Source organism: Ruditapes philippinarum, unplaced genomic scaffold (genome assembly GCF_026571515.1).
Source record: "Ruditapes philippinarum isolate M1 unplaced genomic scaffold, ASM2657151v2 ctg587_1_1_1_1, whole genome shotgun sequence".
NCBI classification, from domain to species: domain Eukaryota; kingdom Metazoa; phylum Mollusca; class Bivalvia; order Venerida; family Veneridae; genus Ruditapes; species Ruditapes philippinarum.
This window is the reverse complement of record NW_026860903.1, coordinates 805,214-828,328: the sequence shown is the minus strand read 5'-3', so window position 1 is coordinate 828,328 and position 23,115 is coordinate 805,214. Positions and strand designations below refer to the sequence as shown.

Sequence of the window (23,115 nt, the reverse complement as noted above, 5' to 3'; positions counted from 1 at the left end):
TCGGTTTAGTCATGGTTATTTTATATTTTCAGCAATTAAAATTACTGGTAATATTGTTTCAGATCCAAAATTTAATATCTTAATTATCAAAAAGGACTATTAAAATATATAACTAAAATAATCCTATTATTTCTAAATTAAATGACATCAAATGTATAATTAATTATATGCTTGCGTATACATGTATAGAATGTATAAGCATCACTGCTAAATATCTCCATAAAAAACCAGTATCAATCTTGGTTTCACAGTTTCAATTTAGCACCTTAACTATAATAACATCTATAGTTTATTCATGCAAGTTCATAGTGAAGTAAAGTTATTTATTTATTTTTATATGCAACTATAATATCATCAAGATCAAGTGAATGACAGATTCCCTTCCAAATGTTACCGGACAGTTATATTTGACATACATCAGTACTATTCTTGTTAAATTTTAATTAGGTTCATCGGTGAAAGTTGCAAATTTGTAAGATACTGAAAATTTTAGTGGGGGGGGGGGGGGGGGGGCCACAGGAACCCCAGTGGGTCCAGGCCAAAGCCCTGGCTGGGTGTCCAGGAAACCGGATTCCCCCAGAAGCTCTTGATATATAACCTAAACTGCGTCACATATAGGCCTATCAATGCGGAAAACTTTCACCCAAGAAAATAGCAATTTCAATATGGCCACCCAACAAATATTTAAATTAATGATATAATGATAACTAAACCTGATCCTATGAATTTAAAGTATATCGAGGGGAGTGGTGGCCCTTTGAGTAAGGTATCTGTCTCTCCAACACTGGTATGGTAGGAATCAACCCTACTTTTGTCATGATTATGTTTCCTCAAATGTCATCAGTAGTGGTAAGACTTCAATATGGTTCAAATACGCTTTTTTCAAAATCAAACTTCTATAAATAGTGTTTAAACTATTATGTGAAATCACAATTTCAATAAATTCTTTTCTGAAGTCTTTAAAGTATCAAACTTATCTACGTAAATCATGTTATTCATCTAACACTTTATTTACTTTATTAGGATCTAATGTCATTTGTTTAAATAAACATAAGATATTTACTAAAAATTGTAATATAATAATGTCATTTGTTTAAATAAACATAAGATATTTAGTAAAAGTTTGTAAACAAAAACCCATAATTTTTCATACCAGGTACATATCCTTCTCATATTTTGATACAGTTATGCATATAGTCTCCAGTGGTCAAATTTTTTCTGTCTGAAAACATAGAAGAATCTTCTCTCCCTCTCACCATCATGATTTACAGTTTTTCGAAATAATTTTTCCATTTCAATCATCTTATCTTCTGTAGTTGACCTTAACCTCACCTCAACATTGACCTATAGTTGAATTTAAGCTCTGTTCAACCTTGACCTTTAGTTAACCTTGAACTTCTTCTCTTCCTTCCAACATGTGATCCAAAGATACAGAGGATGTACAAACGAAAATAAAACCAAACAAAGAAGGAAAATGTTGGCCTGGAAAGAAAACAATAATATTTGTTAACTATTCAATCATAAGCACTGCATTAAATACCATTTCAACATATATGTGAACTTTTTTTTGATGATCAAGTGGGAGATTTTTCTTCAAAAAGAGGGAGATTTTAGAATTTGCAATTAAAAAAGAAGGATGTTCTGGCATCAAAAAGAGGGAGATTTCTTTAATTTGTGAAAAAAAAACCCTTATTTTAAGAAAAATCTTTGAAAATATGACTGCAGAAAGTGGGTGTCTCCTGCTAAAAATGGGAGAGTTCACATGTATGTTTCAATTTCAAAGAAGAAATTTAATACATGTATTCATACTGGAAATAACTGAACTGTGAAGACATCAATCAATTACTGAAATAATATATAACCTAAGAATTTCCTTTTTTATATCATACACATTCTTTTGTTGGGTTTTACATCAAACCAACTCAGTATAAGTCATATGGCAACTTTCCAGCTTTACTGGTGGAGGAAGACCTCAGGTGCCCCTCCGTGCATTATTTCAGGAACGGAAAAGCACCTGAGTAGACTATCACCATTCACAAGCTAGCTTGATAGCTTCCTCTCATGAAAGAATCCAAAGTCATTGTCAGGATTCAATTCCACAGCGATTAGGGCAAAGTGTTTTTGAAGTCAACAACCTTAATCACTCGGCCACTGATGCCCCCCATTGTACACATTCTTTTAGAACATTTTATCATGTACTGTAATATAGATTTTCTAGTAATAGCCATGGTAACCCCTAAAAGATGTTATGTGAGTGATATAACATGAGCTATAACAGTAAAAAAGTCACTAGATAAATAACAAGAGGACCATGTTGGCACTGAGTCGCTCACCAGCAAAAACTGCTTTTCAGTGTTGGAAATTAACCATTGTCAATATTTTCTAATATTAAACTTGAGCATAGAATATGTTTAAACAATAATTTGAAGAAATGTCATGACCTGTGGCATTTAAGCTTTAGCTTAAACAGGGCCAATCAAATTAATATGAGCAAACTTGATAAAAGACTACCTAAGAATGCTACAGACAAAGTTTGGTGACCATCCATCAATTAGTTCTGTAGAAGAAGATGTCTATAGGTTTTCCTATTTTTAGCCCTAGAGACCCCTAAAAGGAGTCAATCAAATTAATATGAGCAAACTTGATAAAAGACTACCCAAGAATGCTACAGACAAAGTTTGGTGATCATCCATCAATTAGTTCTGTAGAAATAGACGTTTAAAGGTATTTCTATCTTTAGTTTTAGAGGCCCCTAAAAGGGGCCAGTCAAATTAATATGAGCAAACTTGATAAAAGACTACCTAAGAATCCTACAGACAAAGTTTGGTGAAAATCCATCAATTAGTTCTGTAGAAGAAGATGTCTAAAGGTTTTTCTATTTTTAGCCCAAGAGACCCCTAAAAGGGGTCAATCAATTAAATATGAGCAAACTTAATAAAAGACTACCAAAGAATGCTACAGATCATCCATCAATTAGTTCTGTAGTAAAAGATGTTTAAAGGTTTTTCTATTTTTAGCTCTGTTGACCCCTAAAAGGGGTCAAATGAAATAACATGAGCAAATTCAAGTGTGACTGTCACAAGGATGCTACAGACCAAATTTAAAGTAAATCTGCACAGCAGTTTCAGAGAAGGCGATTGTTGACCCATGACAATGGATGACGGATGCCAGAGCATCCCCCTTTGATACTTATAGCTCGCCCTGAACCTTCGGTTCTGGTGAGCTTATAAAAATATAATTTAAACTATATCTGAGCAGGAAATTTAAAGATCAACAAGAATGTCGAACGACACATATACCCCCCTTTCTAGCCATTGACTCACATAATTGGTAATTTTATTAAAGAAACTTGCCAAAAATGGGTACATGGAAGTGTTCAATTATGGAAAAATCAACGGAAACCATTTTGACATTTAAGGCCCATGTGACATTGACCTAATGACCCCTAAATCAATAGAGGTCATCTAATACTTATGACCAATAACTAGGTGAAATATGAAGACTTTGTGATGAATACTTTTCAAGATAATCAGCGGAAACCCTTTTGACATTTAAGGCCCCTGTGACCTTGACCTTTGACCTAGTGACCCCTAAATCAATAGGGGTCATCTACTAGTGATGACTAATCACTATGTGAAATATGAAGACTTTGTGATGAATACTTTTCAAGATAATCAGCGGAAACCATTTTCACATTTTAAGGTCTCTGTGACCTTGACCTTTGACCTAGTGGCCCTAAAATCAATAGGGGTCATCTACTAGTGATGACCAATCACTATGTGAAATATGAAAACTTTGTGATACATACTTTTCAAGATAATCAGCGGAAACCATTTTGACATTTAAAGCCCCTGTGACCTTGACCTTTGACCTAGTGACCCCAAAATCAATAGGGGTCATCTACTAGTTATGACCAATCACTGTGTGAAATATGAAGACTTTGTGATACATACTTTTTAAGATAATCAGCGGAAACCATTTTGACATTTAAGGTCCCTGTGACCTTGACCTTTGACCTAGTGACCCCAAAATCAATAGGGGTCATCTACTAGTTATGACTAATCACTATGTGAAATATGAAGACTTTGTGATGAATACTTTTCAAGATAATCAGCGGAAACCCTTTTGACATTTAAAGCCCCTATGACCTTGACCTTTGACCTAGTGACCCCAAAATCAATAGGGGTCATCTACTAGTTATGACCAATCAATATGTGAAATATTAAGACTTTGTGATGAATACTTTTCAAGATAATCCCAAAACCATCTTGACAATTAAGGCCCCTGTGACCTTGACCTTTGATTTAGTGACCCCAAAATCAATAGGGGTCATTTACTAGTTCTGACCAATCACTATGTGAAATATGAAAACTTTGTGATACATACTTTTCAAGATAATCAGCGGAAACAATGTGGTCTACCGACGGACAGACCGACGGACGGACCGACATTAGCAAAACAATATACCCCCTCTTCTTTGAAGGGGGGCATAATGATATAAACTAGAACACCCTCCCCACCCCTGCACCCCACCCCACTCACCCTGAATATATGGTTCTGGTCAGAAAACTTACCCTAGGCTTAACAAGAGCTGTCACAGGAGACAGCGAAGCTCGACTAATAAAATACTGGACGCAGAAAGGAGGACAAAACTATGAAAGAAAAATCAATTATGTATAATTATGTATTAAGTTATAGTAAAAAAATAACATTTGTTAACATTAATTCCAAGGTCAAGGGGACTAATTCTAGAAATAGTCATGCTAGAGTTATGGACCTTGTCACACAACATTTGTGTAATGATAAGAAATATATATTTGAAGTTTGATGTAGATACCTTAAAAAGTAAAGAAGTTATTATATTTCTTAAAGAAAATCCTAAGTTCAAAGAGAGATAAATCTGTAAATATTGCTTCAAGAGTTATGAACATTGTCACATAAAATGTAATTGATGATAAGGAATAAGTATTTGAAGTTTGAAGTAGATACCTTTAAAAATAAAAATGTTATAATAAAAAATAACATTTTTCTAGTAAAAAAATCTAAGTTAATGGGGAGATAATTATTGCAATATTGGTGCTAGAGTTATGAACCTTGTCACATAAGATGTGGATGATGATAACGTAAATATATTTGAAGTATGAAGTTGATCCCTTTAGAAATAAATAAGTAACAGTAAAAAATAATATTTTTTATGGAAAATTATAAGTTCAAAGGGAGATAAATCTGAAAATATTGGTGCTAGAGTTATGAACCTTGTCACATAAGATGGGGATGATGATAACGTAAATATATTTGAAGTATGAGGTTGATCCCTTAAGAAATTAAGAAGAAACAGTAAGAAATAGTATTTTTTGAGGAAAATTCTAAGTTCAAGGGGAGATAAATCTGAAAATATTGGTGCTAGAGTTATGAACCTTGTCACATAAGATGGGGATGATGATAAGGTACATATATTTGAAGTATGAGGTTGATCCCTTAAGAAATAAAGAAGTAACAGTAAAAAATTGTATTTTTTAAGGAAAATTCTAAGTTCAAGGGGAGATAAATCTGAAAATATTGGTGCTAGAGTTATGAACCTTGTCACATAAGATGCGGTTGATGATAAGGAACATATATTTGAAGTTTGAAGTTGATACCTTAAGAAATGACAAAGTTATAGTGAAAAATATTTTACTGCACCAAAACTTTAATCTAAAATCTGGACGCGGACGCGGACGCCGGGGCGAGTAGGACAGCTCTCCATATACTTCGTATAGTCAAGCTAAAAATCAAATATCCTACCCTTAATTAAAACAAATTGTTTATCAATTTGGAAATATAGAAGATTTTACTTACATGCAGTGGAGCCTCGGGATATGCCTCGGCCCATGAGAAGAAAGCATACTGTAGAATGCTGAATATACCTGCACATACTATCATGATTCCATACAACATACCAAAATATTCACTTGGAAATCTAAAACAACAATACATATATTGATACATAATTACTTTTAAAATACTTCTCAAAACAAAAGCAGTAGCATATTTCTTTTGCATAATTAGACTGTTTACGTCTCAGAAAAACAAGAGATTCTCAGACCTGTTAGTACTTGTCTTTTATCTAGACCAGCATTGTCACTTTTTACCTTCCATTGTTACAGCTTAGAACCTTTTACATTTTCATATCAATACTGAAAACATTGTGGCCTTAAAACTTTTCAGAAAGTCAGATAGAGCAATAGGGAGCAAACTGGATTAGGGAGCAAACTGGATTAGTTACAAATATTAAAATAAATTACATGTGACACATTTGTAGTCATGATAGTTATCATTTGTGTTACAATCAATCAATAAATGATGACTAAATGGTCAGTGTATTACATGCATACACTAACTTTGACCTCTCTATGTGACCTCAACTTTGGTAGCAGGGACCTGGATTTTGTGCAAAATACTTAGCTTCACAAGGCTAGTCATGATAATGACTATTTGTGATTCAATCCCACAATAAATGATGACTAAATGGTCCGAATACACATTTTCATATTTTTATCTGACTTTTGACCCCTATGTGTGACCTTGACCTTAGCTGAAGGGACCTAAATTTTGCATGCTACAATCCACCTCACAATGGTGAACATTTGTGCCAAGTTATATTAAAATTTCTCTATGCATGTATAAGTTTTGCTCCAGACAAGCATTTTTCCATGACCTCTTAGTGTGACCTTGACCTTTGATCTAGAGACCTGGTTCATGTGTTTGACACAGCTTCTCATAGTTGTGAACATTTCTATGAAGTTTCATTAGAATCCCTCCATATATGTAGGAGATAAACTCCAGACAAAAATTGGAAGCCACCTATCCAGAAGCCCGCCGCCCGCCAGGGGGAAAACTATAATACAACCTGTTTTTCAAAAGGGCATATAAAAATGAAATACATTTTCTTGTTTTTTGTTTTATTTGGTTTTACACTGCAGGAACACAATTTATGTCATATGGCTCCGAAACAGGGAAGATGAAATGAAATATGTAAACAAACAATTTTCCATGCATTTACAAGTGTAAGAAGCCATATACTTACATAGCACTGAGGAATGCTGCACCTAGACTATACAGGAAGGATCTATATACTGTCATCACTATGAAGGTAAGATAAAGTACCTCAGTTACAGGAATGAGGACAAGTATAGACAACAACACAGATAGACCACTTGCTAGAGCCAATGGTAATACTGCAGGCATGATTTCCCTGTACATCTGAGATTTACCATCTGTAATATAGTAAAACACATTACATATTATACAAACATTTCATATATATGACTAGATGACCAGAGGGCAACAAGTCAAGCCCGCTATCACATCTGACCTTGAGGTATGACTTTAACATTTGATCTAGTTAAAAGGTTCTTGCATGTGACATGCCATCTCATGATGTTGAATATTTGTGCCAAGTTATTTGAAATTTCACCAGCTAGTGATATAGTTATGATGCGGACGAGCTGTTTGAGACCATTTTTTGCATTTGACCTTAAAGTATGACCTTGACCTTTAACATAGCCACATGGTTCTTGCATGCAACACACGATCTCATGATGTTGAATATTTGTGCCAAGTTATTTGAAATTTCACCAGCTAGTGATATAGTTATGATGCGGACGAGCTGTTTGAGACCATTTTTTGCATTTGACCTTAAAGTATGACCTTGACCTTTAACATAGCCACATGGTTCTTGCATGCAACACACGATCTCATGATGTTGAATATTTGTGCCAGGTTATTTGAAATTCCACCAGCTAGTGATAGAGTTATGATGCAGACGAGCTGTTTGAGACCATATTTTGCATTTGACCTTAAAGTATGACCTTGACCTTTAACATAGCCACATGGTTCTTGCGTGCAACACACCATCTCATGATGTTGAATATTTGTGCCAGGTTATTTGCAATTCCACAAGCATAGAATTATGGACAAGCTGTTTGAGACAATTCTTTCTTTTTTTGCATTTAAACTTAAAGTATGACTTTGACTTTTGACCTAGCCCCATGGTTCTTGTGTGCAACACACCCTCTCATTATTGTGATTTTTTTTTAAATTTTGGAATATACGGCCAATAGATAATAATTCACACATATTACCATTAATTTATTATTTAACATTACAACAAATCATTTACTCTAGTTACTTAGAAATTTTCAGTATTAACCACATTGGTTTGAGTTGCCAGCGCACGTCAAATAATTTGCATTTTGTTATGAATAGGCTAAAATTAATAACATATATTTCAATTATCTGATGATGTGTCTGCATGATGTCACGTTGACTTCCTCTGCTGCTATGTTTACATCATCTCAAATAACTTAAGAAACAAACAAGATACTGATAAATGAAAATACCCATACAAAAATAGGAAAGTTAAAATGGCAATGTTCGAAAGAATTTGCGGCGCAGTGAACAGGTCACTCAGGTTTTGTGACTATTTGGAGAAGACTCATGTTACAATTTTCAACAATTAGGAATACCAATCTCCGTCTCCTATTTCCTACAGCTTAAAGCAGGTGCAAAGAGACCGGAAATTCGCATATAGCAAAAATTAATGTATGCCATCCAAACATTCAACAGACATTAACAACCACATGATTTAAGTCTGTTCTTGACGATATATGGGTAAAGCTGCACCATTATTGCCTTGAAAGCCATTGGGAGTATTTGAGAAAGGCGCCTTATATGGATTAAATGCCGTCTTTGATGTTTGACGTGCTCCACGATTCAGATAGATGCCATGGTGTTTATGGCATATTATTGTTGTTTGTTGATATATTTCTATGAAAATTTGTAAAAATGTTTTAATTATATGGGTTTATAACATATTAAAATATCAAATTTGTACCTATTTTATTTAGCTTTGAAACAATCTTGTCACAGAATATTGGGACCACCCATGTATGTATAGTAGAGCTTAACCATTCCACTAAATTACAATAGGTTTTTGAAAGAGTATTCTTAAATGTCTTTCTTTGCCACTAACTTAATTGATTTTTCCATCCTAAAATATCCAGCTATTACATACATGTAATCCCACATCTTTCTTCCCACCAATTGCATAAATAAGTGCATGTATCTTCACATCTCCTTGTCAAATTCAAAAATTCTAAGTCAGGCGAACAGAGACATTGTATAATACAATACCTGTATATAAAATATTAAACTTGAATTCCTACCCTCAGCACTAAACTAATTGAATATACTAGTTTTAACTCTGGAAATGATAATTAATTTATGATCAAACTTTGTTGACATATAGAATTACCTGAAAATACTCTTTTCTGTGAATCATAAACTATTCCAGAGAGAAATGAGGTCAACAGTCCACCCATCATGATATAGAAGCAAATATCTGTGAAATAACTTACTGAAAACAAAACAATACAATACATACTTATTTCTTATTTCATTTCAATGAAAACTGTACATTTTTGAAAACAATTTTTATCTTATATACATTATATCATTACAAACTATATATTGTTTTACTATTTACTATATTTTCAATATTAAACATGGGTACACTTGTAAAATCTGAAGGACTTAAACTAGCTAAAAGATTGTCATTTATAATAAATCAAACTAGAACTATCACTAAATGTGATTAATACCCCCACAAGACTGCTTCGGAAATGAGGATGTTACTAGTAACAGAATACCTTGTAAAAGAATTGAAATATAGAGTTATGGTTGTGGGCAATTAAAGATAGTTGTAGTTCTTGTATGTTGCATTTCCTTTCAATGTGGTTGGCCATTGATAAAGTTTTATTGAGTTATGCTTTAGACAAGGAAAAGTACCAAAGGTCAATAACTCTGTAATTAGTCAAGATGGAGTTATGGTTCTTGTGCACTGCACTTCCTCTCAATGTGCTTGACCATTGTATGAAGTTCTATTGAATTCCAACCATTAGTCTTCAAGTTATGCTCCGGATAAAAAAAGCAATTGAAAAGTAACAAAGGGCAATAACTCTGTAATTAGTCAAGATGGAGTAATGGTTCTTGTGCACTGCATTTCCCCTTAGTGTGCTTGACCATTGTATGCAGTTGTTTTGAATTCCAACCAGTAGTTTTCAAGTCATGCTCTGGACAAGAAAAAGTAACAAAGGGCAGTAACTCTGTAATAAGTCAAGATGGAGTTATGGTTCTTGTGCACTGCACTTCCTCTCAATGTGCTTGACCATTGTTTGAAGTTATACTGAATTCCAACAATTAGTCTTCAAGTTATGGTCCGGACAAAAGAAAGCAATGGAAAAGTAACAAAGGGCAATAACTCTGTAATTACTTTAGATAGAGTTATGGTTCTTGTGCACTGCACTTCCCCTTATTATGTTTGACAATTGTATGAAGATGTTTTGAATTCCAACCAGTAGTTTTCAAGTTATGCCTTGGACAAGGAAAAGTAACAAAGGGCAGCAACTCTGTAATTCGTCAAGATAGAGTTATGGTTCTTGTGCACTGCACTTCCTCTCAATGTGCTTGACCATTGTATGTAGTTATATTGAATTCCAACCATTAGTCTTCAAGTTATGGTCTGGACAAAAGAAAGCAATGGAAAAGTAACAAAGGGCAATAACTCTGTAATTACTTTAGATAGAGTTATGGTTCTTGTGCACTGCACTTCCCCTTATTGTGTTTGACAATTGTATGAAGATGTTTTGAATTCCAACCAGTAGTTTTCAAGTTATCCCCCGGACAAGGAAAAGTAACAAAGGGCAATAACTCTGTAATTAGTCAAGATAGAGTCATGGTTCTTGTGCACTGCACTTCCTCTCAATGTGCTTGACCATTGTTATATTGAATTCCATTAGTCTTCAAGTTATGCTCCGGACAAGGAAAATGCAACGGACATCTGGACCGACCGACCAATCGACCACCGGGTGACTTCTATATACCCCCCCCCCCCCAAACTTCGTTTTTGGGGGTATAACAACTCTGTACTTTATTTCTTCAGGTTTTTGTTCAAACTTTCATACTTTCAAACTTCCATACTAAGAGGAGCAAAAGTCAAAATAACCAACCTTGTTTCTCATCTCCATCTAAGATTCTATTTAAATATGGATTAAGTGTGCCCAAAATGTAATAGAATCTGAGTTGTAGAATACACAGCCAGATGACATGTGTTATAAACTTTGTCTGTTTTAGGCAACTCAATAAACTTGGTAATTCTGTTTTAGCAGCAGTTCCCTCCCCTGTAATAAATTAAACATATAAACATTATATTTTCTTGAAAGAGGTTTGATTCCCTTTTTACAGCATTAAATGACTTAATTATGACTGACAAAGCCACTATGTGTATTTATTAATACAAAATGATACAATCAATATACCAATTACTAAATTATACATGATAAAACAATTAATATTCACATGACCAATATATCTACAAATCACATTTTAGAGATGATACTTTTACTGGCATGTGACTAAAGATTGTTATCTAAGGATAAAAAAGACAATTTCCAACAAAATCTATCGCATACATCATTGAACTAAGGCAAAATCAAAAAAAAAATTCCATAAATGCTAAAACACACAGATTCTGGTCTGGTGAGCAAACAAAGGCACAATACATTTTGAAATCGCTGAATTTTTATTCAAAAATTTCCTTTTTCTTATATCAACGCTATAAACCATTTTAAAGTAGATTATAATAATGTTACAAAGAAAGAGTTTCTATCTAATTAAAGGTTAAAGGAAAAAGATGTAGTAGAAGAAGTAATGTGATAATTTAACATATACATGTACAGTAAAGACAAGCACCTGTTTGATTATTTTGCTTCAGAAGTTCTATCCCAGCTTCACCATCTTCAGGAATCTCTGATTCCATACCTTGCTTTACAACAGGTTTTGATATAAAATCTTTTGGAAGGAAGAAAAATGTGCTGACCAAGAAAAGGGAATGCATTACTGTGATAATAATAAACATGTTCATTCTGCTGAAACCATTCTCATATGCAATCTGAAAAATACAAATTCTAATTTACAATATCTAATTTATGATACTTCTTTATTAACAATTTTGAGTACAGTTCCAAAACCTGGCTTAATATCTCTAAAACAAGAATTGTCAAAGGGACAGCAACTCAACTTTTCTCAGTGCATTTTGTGAGAATGGCATGAAAACGTTTTTTCAGTGTGTTAAGGTTCAACTATTTTTTTTTTCAATATGAGCAAAATTTCTGGAATCACAAAGGAGAATAATTAAGTAAAAATTTCAAGCTAAAGTAATGGGTCTTTTTCAGTGATCTCAAAGTCGTACCCTGACAACATATGTGAGATTTCAAGTGGAAACCTTTCATAGTAAATCAGAAAACAATTATGCATCCAAAACTTTAACCAAGACTTTCACAAATAAATCCAAAATGATGTAGGCAGTGAATTTTCATCTTATATAACACAGGCCTTTCAAAGGCTCTTCCCACTTTTCTTTAAAATCATGCAGTATTCCCAAAAATCTGAACCTACACCAGCTTTTTTGCTTCCCAAATTAGCAATTTTAGCATTAATTTTTCCCAAATTCAAGAGGCTAAGGTCTCTTTCCAATAGAGTGAGAAAAACCACTGGATGTTTTAGGCGGCAGCCAAATTCTTCCAAATATACAACAAGAGCCACCGCCGGGCGGGGGCAACGCTCGACTTTTTACTTTCTCTAAAAGCAAACAAAGAAATGTTTGAACAAATTCTCAACGTTTCCTTTTTATAAAATTAATCATTCTGTCTTGTTACATTAGGTTTGTCTATATATTTTTATATATAAATATACTTATTTATATATATATAAATAGAGACACGCAATTCTATAAATAGAAAATTCTATAAATAGAAACACACAATTCTATAAATAGAAAATTCTATACATAGATACACGTGGTGGGGTCACGGGTGAAGTCACGTGGTGAAGTCACATGGTGGTGTCACGTGGTGGTGTCACGTGGTGAAGTCACAATAAACAACAAGGTCTTGTCCTTAAGTATGTTCTGTTATAATATGAAGTTGATCCCTTCAATAATAGCAAAGTTACAGCCAGTTACAGCCAAAACAAAGTCAAGGTCATTAATGAGTGAAGGTCAAGGTCTGTCGGGTTATTTTTAAGGGTTATCCTTGAAGATTATTATGTTCAAGTTTGAAGACAATCCATTCAAAAATAACAAAGTTACAGCCAATAATAGCCAAAAACATGAAAATTTCAATAATTTGACCTTCAAAGTCAAGGTCATTTATGAGTGAAGGTCAAGGACTGTCGGGTTATTTTTAAGGGTGATCCTTGAAGATTATTATGTTCAAGTTTGAAGACAATCCATTCAAAAATAACAAAGTTACAGCCAATTATAGCCAAAAAAATTAAAATTTCAATAACTTGACCTTCAAAGTCAAGGTCATTTATGAGTGACGGTCAAGGTCTGTTGGGTTATTTTTAAGGGATATCCTTAAAGATTATTATGTTCAAGTTTGAAGACAATCCATTCAAAAATAACAAAGTTACAGCCAATAACAGCATGAACAAGCAAAATTTGGACTTTTAACCTTGAAGGTCAAGGTCATTTATGGATGAAGGTCAAGGTTAGTGTGGTCTACTGAAAGGTCTTGTCCCAAGGGTTGTTGTGGCCAAGTATGAAGACAATACACCAAGAAATAAAAAAGTTATGATCCAGGTACGTTTGCGGACGGGAACGGCAACGGCAACGCCGACCCGACTATAACAATACCTCTACTTTTTTTTTTTCAAAAAAAAAAATTCGAGCTAAAAATTGGATGATATCTGATTTCACTCTAGATCACTACTACTTGGAAACAGTCTATCCTTAAACAACTATGTTCTGCAACAAAACTAAGTTTCAAAGTGCCCCAATTTGATATCTTGTGAAATATTTTTTCTGATTTTTAATTAGCATAAAACATGTATTCATTACAAATACATAATACACAGAAAAAACACTGACCTTGACAATAAGCATGACAGCAGATGACATATCAAACCCACCACACAGTAACCCTACGACTGATGAACTTCCTGCCAAAAATAAATTGGATACCTGAAATACGATTAACTTTTGCATTTTATATTCTGACCTACATACATAATTATGTAAATGCAATAGACAATGTCTAAATCAGCAATATAACTGCTTTAAGACAGAGTTAAAACCATTCTGCTCAATATATTTTCAAATTAAAACATATTATACACAAGGAAAACATTTATTAATCGGTTAAATTGATAGACTATCAATACTAGAGAAATCTAGTCTAGGAGCATGCCCCTATATGGGTAGTTAATCAGAAAAGTCAGTAAAATTTCCAATACCGGACCCTCTGAAACCAGAATCCTCTGAAAACCCAACAATTTTTAACGTCCTGTTTTATTCATAATGATCAATACCGGTAAATGTATATATAAAACCTCTGAAAACCGGAATCCTTTGAAAACCAGACTTCTGGTCGCGTCCAAGTTGGACCAAACAGCTTCCGGTTTTCAGAGTTATTAAGTGAACATTTAGAGACTTTGATTACCTGTGTGTTTGTTACTAAGATAGGAAGACCACCTGTACCCATCAGAGACAGTCCTGGAAACATTAACCATGGATTCTCCTTGCTAATAAATGCCATCATCAAAGTACCAGACACAAACATTGTACTAAAATAAACAAGCTTCAAGTTCATATACATGAAGTTACTTTCATGCTTTACTGGAGAAAGACCTCAGGTAACCCTTTATGCGGGCGTATGTGGCCGAGTGGTTAAGGTCATTGACTTCAAACCACTTGCCCCTCACCTCTGTGGGTTCGAATCCCAACAGGGACTTTGGATTCTTTCATGTGAGGAAGCTATCCAGCTAGCTTACGGAACGTCTGTGGTTTTACTCAGGTACCAGTTCGTGCCTGAAATAATGCAAGGAAGGGCATCTGAGGTCTTCCTCCACCAGTAAAGCTGGAACGTCGCCAAATGACCTATACTGTGTCGGTGTGACGTAAAACCCAATAAAAAAAAATAATAAAAAAAAAAATAACCCTTTATGCATTACTTCAGGTACACACAGGCATTTGAGTAGACCTCCAAACTTTCATTAGCTCACGTGACAGAATCCAAAGTCCATGGTTTGATCCAAAGCAACAGTGGTCACTGGTGAGGGGCAGGTTATTCAACCTTACCATTCCACCTGAAGGCAGCAATTGTTAATTCATCGAGTAACAAAGCTAAAAGATAGAATGCTTGGACCTGCAAGGTGGCCCGATTTCATTCTGGTTGCATGTAATTTTCAAAACTTATACTAACCAAGTTATATGTAATTGCCTGCAAAATAAATCAATTTCCATCCTGCAATGATTTTATTCAATAATGCACAGTGTTGGTAAAAAATAACTGTTTTAAATTCAAATGTTTATAAATAGTCTTAAGACATCCATGTCAATATGTTTAATAAAATTTAGTCAACAAATACCAGACAGTCTCTATCATGATATGAGAGCCACATGTTATAACATTCCATTATGTATAAATAAATTCTATCAAAACTTAAAACTAACAGCTAGATTGTACAAAATGTTATGTTTTTTCTCTCCTTTTTTCTGCAACATACTTAAAATAATTACCCATTCTAATATTATTGTGTTATTAAAAAGTGATCTAAGACATGCACATCTTCAGCAATCCTTAACAATATTATACATTTTTGGATAAAGCATAAGGTTCTACTTACAAGGAAATTAATCTTGTTACTCTAGTTCCAAACCGGAAATGGATATAACCCAAGACAGCACAACCAATACAGAACATGGCAGATCCAACAGTAAAACATAGCGCCATTTTACTGTCCTGAGGTTTACACGGTTGCTTCTTGGCAGAGACTTCAGACATATTTGATGACGTTGTTGTAGCATTTAACATCACCACATTCACTACTGATGATTCACTATTATTCACAGAATAAGTTAGGAAAGAACTATTGACTGTATCTTCACATAAGTCAGCGTATATACCTTCAGATTTCAGTACAAAGTTTATAGAAGCCCATCCATATAAAAGTCCAGCAAAGAACAAACATTCCATGAATGCCCATCCGGCAACCAGCCATTTCTTCCAGCCTATATCACCTTTACTTGTATCAGCTAAAACCATGGTGATATTCTTGTTGTACTCACTAAACAGAAGTACAAGTATCTTATGTTTAAAACTGTCAAGTCATTAATCTTGTTATCCTTGATCTATACCTAAATATTCATCCCTTGTAATTCATATCATTGAAACCATATCTGAAAGTAGAAAAAATATGCTAAATGATACTAAAATTGTAATATAAATCTTGATAATAAGTTTCTTGTCCTAAAGACATGAATAACAATTTAAATAACAAAATATATGTCTAACTATTAAACCATGATAAAAAGAGACAAATGAAACAAATTAAAAGTACAATGTCCTGTTTTAGCAGGAAATAATGTGCATAGTGTAGTAAACAATGCAGGTTTTATTTTTATATCTAAACCATCATGAAACTTCCAAACCTTATTATATACAAAACAGGGACAAATAAATTCATACACTATATATATATATATATTTTATATATACACTTTTATATATATATATGAAATTTCACATGTTAATCAATTGTTATGTTGTTGTTTAGTTGTTTTTTTTAACTAAAGATACATGCCCTGAGATGAGCAAAAAACATTTTTCAACAAAAACAATTTTGAAAAAAGGTTCCAAGACCTTTTCAAAAGTAAAAATACTCACAATTCTAGTAATGATTTACATGTTATATGCAAAATGACTGATGTTTTGCAGTATTTTTCACCATATTTCTACTGCGTGACTAATGCAGTTAGGGTTATTTTTACATAGTTTGACCTTTATTTGGTAATTTATGTGGATTTTAAGTGCCATTTACAATGTGTAAAGTACTTCCTTTTTGTTCACTTGACAATATTTTAATTTTAAATAGATTTTCAAAATTTTCATTAAAATAAGCATGCAGCTTTAAACTTGAAATAAAAAAACAATATAATATAATTTACACAAACCTAAAAAAAAAATTAAAATCCTACTAAAGTTTAAAGTAAAGTCCAGTATTCAGCACAGATTTAGCTACACTGTGAAGTGTTAAACATTTTTTGATGTACTTAGTTAAATGTCAAGCTGAGTGATGACAACAATTTAGTATGAAAAACAAAATCCCAGTACTTGCACATTCATTTGCAAAAACACTTTTACCAGCTAAAAACACTTTCACAGGTAAAAACACATCAACAGGTAAAAATTATTTAACTGAAAAGAAGCAGACGTCATTATAGTGATGTCCAGCTGTGCAAATTTGTTGAGGTGGTCATTCAATTTTTTGAAAATATACATGTATCTTTTATACAAAACTAATATAGTTTTAGCATGAACTCTGAAAAATGATATACAGCGCTGTGTAATAATAGATTTATGTCACTTCAAGCATTATAAAGGTCTTATTGATAATGTTCATTGATGCAAACCACTTTTCTTTATTAAATTATCTTCTATAATTGGAGATGATGTGAAATATTTTTCTATCTTATGTGTATACACAACTTATTTATCTTTACATTACTGTATCTGTACAAGGCCAAAAACATTTACAGCTTTGAAAAAAACTAGGGTTGCTAGATACAAAAACACTTTCCTTTTAAACAAAGACAATATGACATTGTATTAGTGAGTTAATGATATTGAAATTTTGGTAACATAAATGTGTGCCTTTAAAATGTATAATCACTCTGTTATTTTGAAAATAAAACTGTTTTTATTTAATCTGCTATTGACTGTTTCGGGTGTTTTTTGCTGTTGTTTTGTTTTATTTGTTTGTTTTTTTGGGGTTTTTTTGTGAACCCACACCCTTATGTGCAGTTTCTCATATTATTGTAAATGAATACATGTATAACTACACTGCAGGATGGAGATAATTGTACATGTATATACTTGAACACAGTAATTACATAGTATAATCTCCTTTTCGTAAATACCTAAAATAGAATTCCTTTAATATTTCTGCAAAAGTTCTAATTCCAATCCATCAGTTCAAAAGATAAAGAGCTGGACACAAATTTTTTTTAATGCATATAAATATATAATGACTATGTGTGACCTTGAAATTGATCTGAGAAGGCATGTGCTCTAAATTATATAGTCTAATTATGGTGAACATTTCAACTGGAAAGTTTCGGTTTTCTTCAATTCCATTCAAAAGATACAGAGCAGGTACAAAATTGTTAATAGACGGATGGATGGCATGTAAAATGGGGACTTGGATAGATAAGCAAATATTGGGAGATGTCCTTAGGTACATCGGTTCTTCATATTGCCACTAATTTGTAATAATGAAAAAACCTACTTTCATTGACGTGAATCTATTGGTATAAAGTGTTGCATCTTTATAAATTTACACATGTTTGTCTAAAAAAGTTTGTCAATGATCAAAGACAATACCATTCAGGTCAATCAGCTAAGTTTATAGGTGGCACTATGTAACCATATTACCATATGTTTGGGTGATGTATGTTTGTTTGTTTTTGTTTGTTTTGGGTTTTATGTCACATCGACACAGTACAGGTCATATCGTGACGTTCCAGCTTCACGGTGATAGGGCGTTTACCACAACTTTTCCGCACAACGTCAAAATATCATACTTCTGACCGTGACACCGTATATTTCTGGACAAAATATTAATGGCGGGATAACCAAATTGCAGGTAATAGCTTACAAAACATCTTACTGCTGGACATTGCAAAATTATTCCAATTGTTTAAGTACTCCATCGAATTTTTGAAACAATTTATCGTTAATCTAGCACAATACAATTCACAAAAAAATTACATACTTCGAAGAAATAGTGTTTACAAAAGATCGTGTCTCCCTCAACATGACTCGTACTTGTCACAAAAACATGTGTTAAAACGACGATGTATTTGTTCTATGACCTTACGAGCTCATGTATACATTATGGTTAGGCATGAATTCAAGTTCCATACAAAATTGTGTGTTTCTATTGTAAATTTTAGGGAATATATGTTGAAAAAAGGCCTATTGACTCGAATATTGGAGCACCGTACAACACTGAATTCAAACACCGCATTCTTTTTCCGTTTGACCGATATATACTGGAACCGTTTTCATTTGCACCATACTTTATAAGTAACTGTTAATTGACCTGCTGTTATGTTATGTTGCTGTTATAATCATATGTTATTTTATGGAAAACTTCTGAAGGTCTGGTCTATGTAAATAATACCAGTTACTAGGTAAGTGCAATGGTATCTATATAGATATTTTTCGAACTTATTCATACAGATAAACTAGATAAAATTGTTTCCATGTAGAAAAAATCTTACAATACATCTCCATGGTCGTTACTGGACATCATGAGTTTCGGATAACCAATCAGAAAAAAAACATAATAAAATCACTTTACTGTGATGCAAGAGATAAAGCAAAGTGAATAAATTAAAAAATTCAAGTGAAAAATATGATTCAGTTTAATAGTATATACATGTACAAGGTGGTGAACAGATGCAAACTTTGTGGTTCAGTGCACGATTAAAAAACACTGAAATCCAATTCATATCGAGTTTTCATAAAAACAAACTTTTAAAACACTCAGTAGAATTCATTTTATAATTTGCATCAACAATTAAATTCAAAAACATTCCTATAACCGATTTAATGTCAACCGATGGAACCTACAAAATAATTTTGGCAACATGCACGGCGGAATCATCTGAATCAGTTGGGAAATGATTATTGAAAGAAACACTTTCCACAACACAATGCTTGGTAACCTCATCGAAGAATGATCTTTCCATGTGGGGTTTATCCGTTTGAATAAGTTCGAAAAAATAAAAGATATCGACTTACTTATCTATATAGATACCATTGCACTTATCTAACTAGAATTATTTACATATACCAGACCTTCAGAAGTTTTCCATAAAATAACATATGATAACAGCAACATAACATAACAACAGGTCAATTAACAGTTACTTATAAAGTATGTTGCAAATGAAAACGGTTCCAGTATATATCGGTCAAAATTTTTTGTGAATTGTGTTGTGCTAGATTAACGATAAATTGTTTCAAAAATTTGATGGAGTACTTAAACAATTGGAATAATTTTGCAACGTCCTGCAGTAAGATATTTTGTAAGCTATTACCTGCAATTTGGTTATCCCGCCATTAATATTTTGTCCAGAAATATACGGTGTCACAGTCAGAAGTATGATATTTTGATGTTGCGCGGAAAAGTTGTGGTAAACGCCCTATCACGGTGAGTTTTACTGGTGGAAGAAGACCTCGGGTGCCCTTCCGTGCATTATTTCAGGCACAAACGGGCACCTGAGTAGAACCACCGACGTTCCGTAAGCTAGCTGGATAGCTTCCTCACATGAAAAGAATCCAAAGTCCCTGTCGGGATTCGAACCCACAGCGGTGAGGGGCAAGTGATTTGAAGGCAACGGCCTTAACAACTAGGCCACGGACGCCCCGGGTGATGTATGTAGAGCAATTATGTGCCAGGAGGTTATGTTCTTTTTTTATCAACCATTGATATGTTTCTTATGTTATTTACTAACGTTTTCATAAACGACAATCTATTATGTTTTTTAATATACATGTATTGAAATAGACAAAAACAAGAGCTGTCAGTTGGGCAGCATACTCAACTTTTTGAGTTTAGAGTAAAACAACAGCCTTGATAATGAAGCTATAAACAAACCTAAAGGGCCAAGATAGACCTGGATTGCTCACCTGTGACAGATTGCAAGAAAAGGTATAAAAAAATACCCAATGTATAAAACAGTAATGAGGTCACATTTGGTTTGCTGTTTTTTACCCAAGCTGTATAAGGTAATTTTAAAAATATTTGTAACAAGAGGGCCATGATGGCCCTGAATTCGCTCACCTGAAATAAAAGCTCTACATGACAAGGAACAAGTAATATTGTAAAAGATATGAAATCTTAATTCTAAACTGATATCACAAAGTCCATATTTATATCTGAAATAGTGCATGTGTAAAAGCATTATGCATTGGATGCTATTGCTAAGGGAAAACAACAGTTCCAAAAGATGTGTACTTATGTCACGGGTTGATTAATGAACAATTACTATAACAAATAAATCGACCCTTGACACTTATAAGGAAAATCAATGACCCTAGGGGATGGGGCAATTATTGACCGTTGAACAAACTTGGTAAACATTCACTAAAATATGTTTCCTGCTAAATATCTGAGACTTAAGCTCTAGATCTTTGGGGTTTTTACAAGAAGATTTTTAAGTTTTTACAATATACATATAACGAAAATCAATTTTGCCCCCAGGCCTTTTATTTGAACAAACTTGGTAGATACCCATAAGAAGCTTTTTCATGCTTAATATCTTATGACTAGCTCTTTGGGTTTATTAAAATCAGATTTTTTAAGTTTTTACTATATACATGTATTAAAAGAAAATCAATGCCCCCCCCCCCCCCCCCAGCAGGACCAGTTTTGGCCCCAGGGCAGAAGATGTTTCATGCCACATATTTAAACTCTGGTTATTTGGGTTTTTGTAAGAATATTTTTTAAGTTTTTACTATATTTTATATAAGGAAAGTGCATGACCCCCCTGGGGGGGGGGGGGGCAGGGCAAATTTTGACTACAGGGCTGTTATTTGAACAAACTTGGTAGACACCCATTAGAAGATGTTTGTTTCATCATGCTTATTGTGAACATTTGTGCTAAGTATTTTCCAAACCCCTTCATGGACACGACATATACCCTCAAATAAACAATGTTGACCTTTAAACACCAAGTATGACTTTGAACTTGGAGGTAGGGGTCCGGTTGTTGCGTATGACACATCGTCTTAACAAACATTTGTGCCAAGTTATTTCAAATTCATTTGATAAATGACACAGTTACAGACCGGACACAAAAATGTGATAGACAGACAGGTAAATAGACAGACGGAGCCTATTTCCACAGGAACTTGACATTTAATCAATAGATCACAAAATATACGTTTTTTAGTGATATAGCCCTTATCTATACATAAAAAACACGTTTTTTATATAGAGATAAGGGCTATATCACTAATATACGTATATTTTGTGATCTATTGATTAAATGTCAAGTTCCTGTGCTATTTCTATATTCCCCTTTTTTCTTCGAAAAGGCGGAGGACAATTATAGGACCCTGGGGACAGTTGAGTTATTTTGAAACATGGGGCAAGATTTATATCAGTTTTGTAAATGCAAAATGTTTTTACTCTTGGCATTGGGATTTTTAGAGAAGGATATTTTAAAAATATTTTGAAAATACAAGTAAACTAAGTGACCCCCAATCTTTGGCTATTTTGACCCTACCGCTTGAATTTTGTCAAGGTGCATTTGGCAATGCTACATGAGTCTAGTACTAGTCCCCTAGTACACAAAGGTGGCTTGAAAGGCAGGCCCTTTGCTAAGTTGGCAACAATTACCAACCTTTAACAGGGCTACCTTATAGTCTCAATTTTTCGACGGCAAGACAGACCGATTTTATAATCTGATATTTCATAGATGTCTGTCTTTGGGCGACCATCGTATATATAAAAAAAGCCCTAAAGCGCACAATTTGTTGGGCTAGGCTACCTTACATCCATAAATATTGTCATTAATCATTTTCCATTTGCTTCAGTCCATTTTAAAGTGTTGCTCGATACGTGTCACAAAAAAAATATTAGATCTAATTATAAGTTTGCTACCATGTAATGTAAATTTGCAACGATAGGCTAATTCATTTCATAAACAATTATGCAGCCCATTCACGTGGTTTACAATAAATAGAAATGTGTCGCGAAATCTAATGATAAATATGAAAAAGACATTTTTCAACGTGTCCGTCAAAACTTTAAATGAATGCAATAGAACTGCTTATAAAACCTTCTTTTATCAACAAATAGCAAAATATGTTTTTATATCTACCACTAGTTTCTGCTTTTGTTTTTTTCGGTGAGATAAAGGTCAAGGCTAGCAGTATAGAAGGATAAAAGCCGTACTGTATATGGCACTGTTGAAAGCGAGTATTATACATTAATCTATTG

The 23,115-nt window shown here is 33.5% G+C and overlaps 1 protein-coding gene across 4 annotated transcripts; it reads right to left on the bottom strand.

Moving 5' to 3' along the window:
* Positions 1-487: 487 nt before the first annotated feature.
* Positions 488-23,049, bottom strand: LOC132713856 (equilibrative nucleobase transporter 1-like). Of its 4 annotated transcripts, none has more exons than XM_060696555.1 (10): positions 22,997-23,049; positions 15,727-16,279; positions 14,541-14,664; positions 13,970-14,062; positions 11,791-11,989; positions 11,049-11,219; positions 9,296-9,397; positions 7,067-7,256; positions 5,839-5,959; positions 488-1,482 (listed from the first exon to the last, which is right to left on the bottom strand). In XM_060696555.1, exons 2-10 carry the CDS (start codon positions 16,143-16,145, stop codon positions 1,381-1,383), a joined length of 1,521 nt encoding a protein of 506 aa, XP_060552538.1. In that variant the 5' UTR covers positions 16,146-16,279; positions 22,997-23,049; the 3' UTR covers positions 488-1,380. The 4 variants fall into 4 exon arrangements, with proteins under 4 accessions (XP_060552538.1, XP_060552539.1, XP_060552537.1 ...); XM_060696556.1 differs by lacking the exon at positions 22,997-23,049 and adding an exon at positions 22,777-22,860; XM_060696554.1 differs by lacking the exon at positions 22,997-23,049 and adding an exon at positions 17,078-17,189.
* Between the last annotated feature and the right edge of the window lie 66 nt (positions 23,050-23,115).

Excerpts from the sequence above, each read along its gene's own strand:
- LOC132713856 (XM_060696555.1), bottom strand. The coding sequence starts at position 16,145 with ATGGTTTTAGCTGATACAAGTAAAGGTGATATAGGCTGGAAGAAATGG. Across the intron at positions 14,665-15,726 it reads GTAACAAGATTAATTTCCTT|TACAATGTTTGTGTCTGGTA; the intron begins GTAAGTAGAACC and ends TGTTTATTTTAG. Across the intron at positions 7,257-9,295 it reads ACAGAAAAGAGTATTTTCAG|ATGGTAAATCTCAGATGTAC; the intron begins GTAATTCTATAT and ends ACTATATTACAG.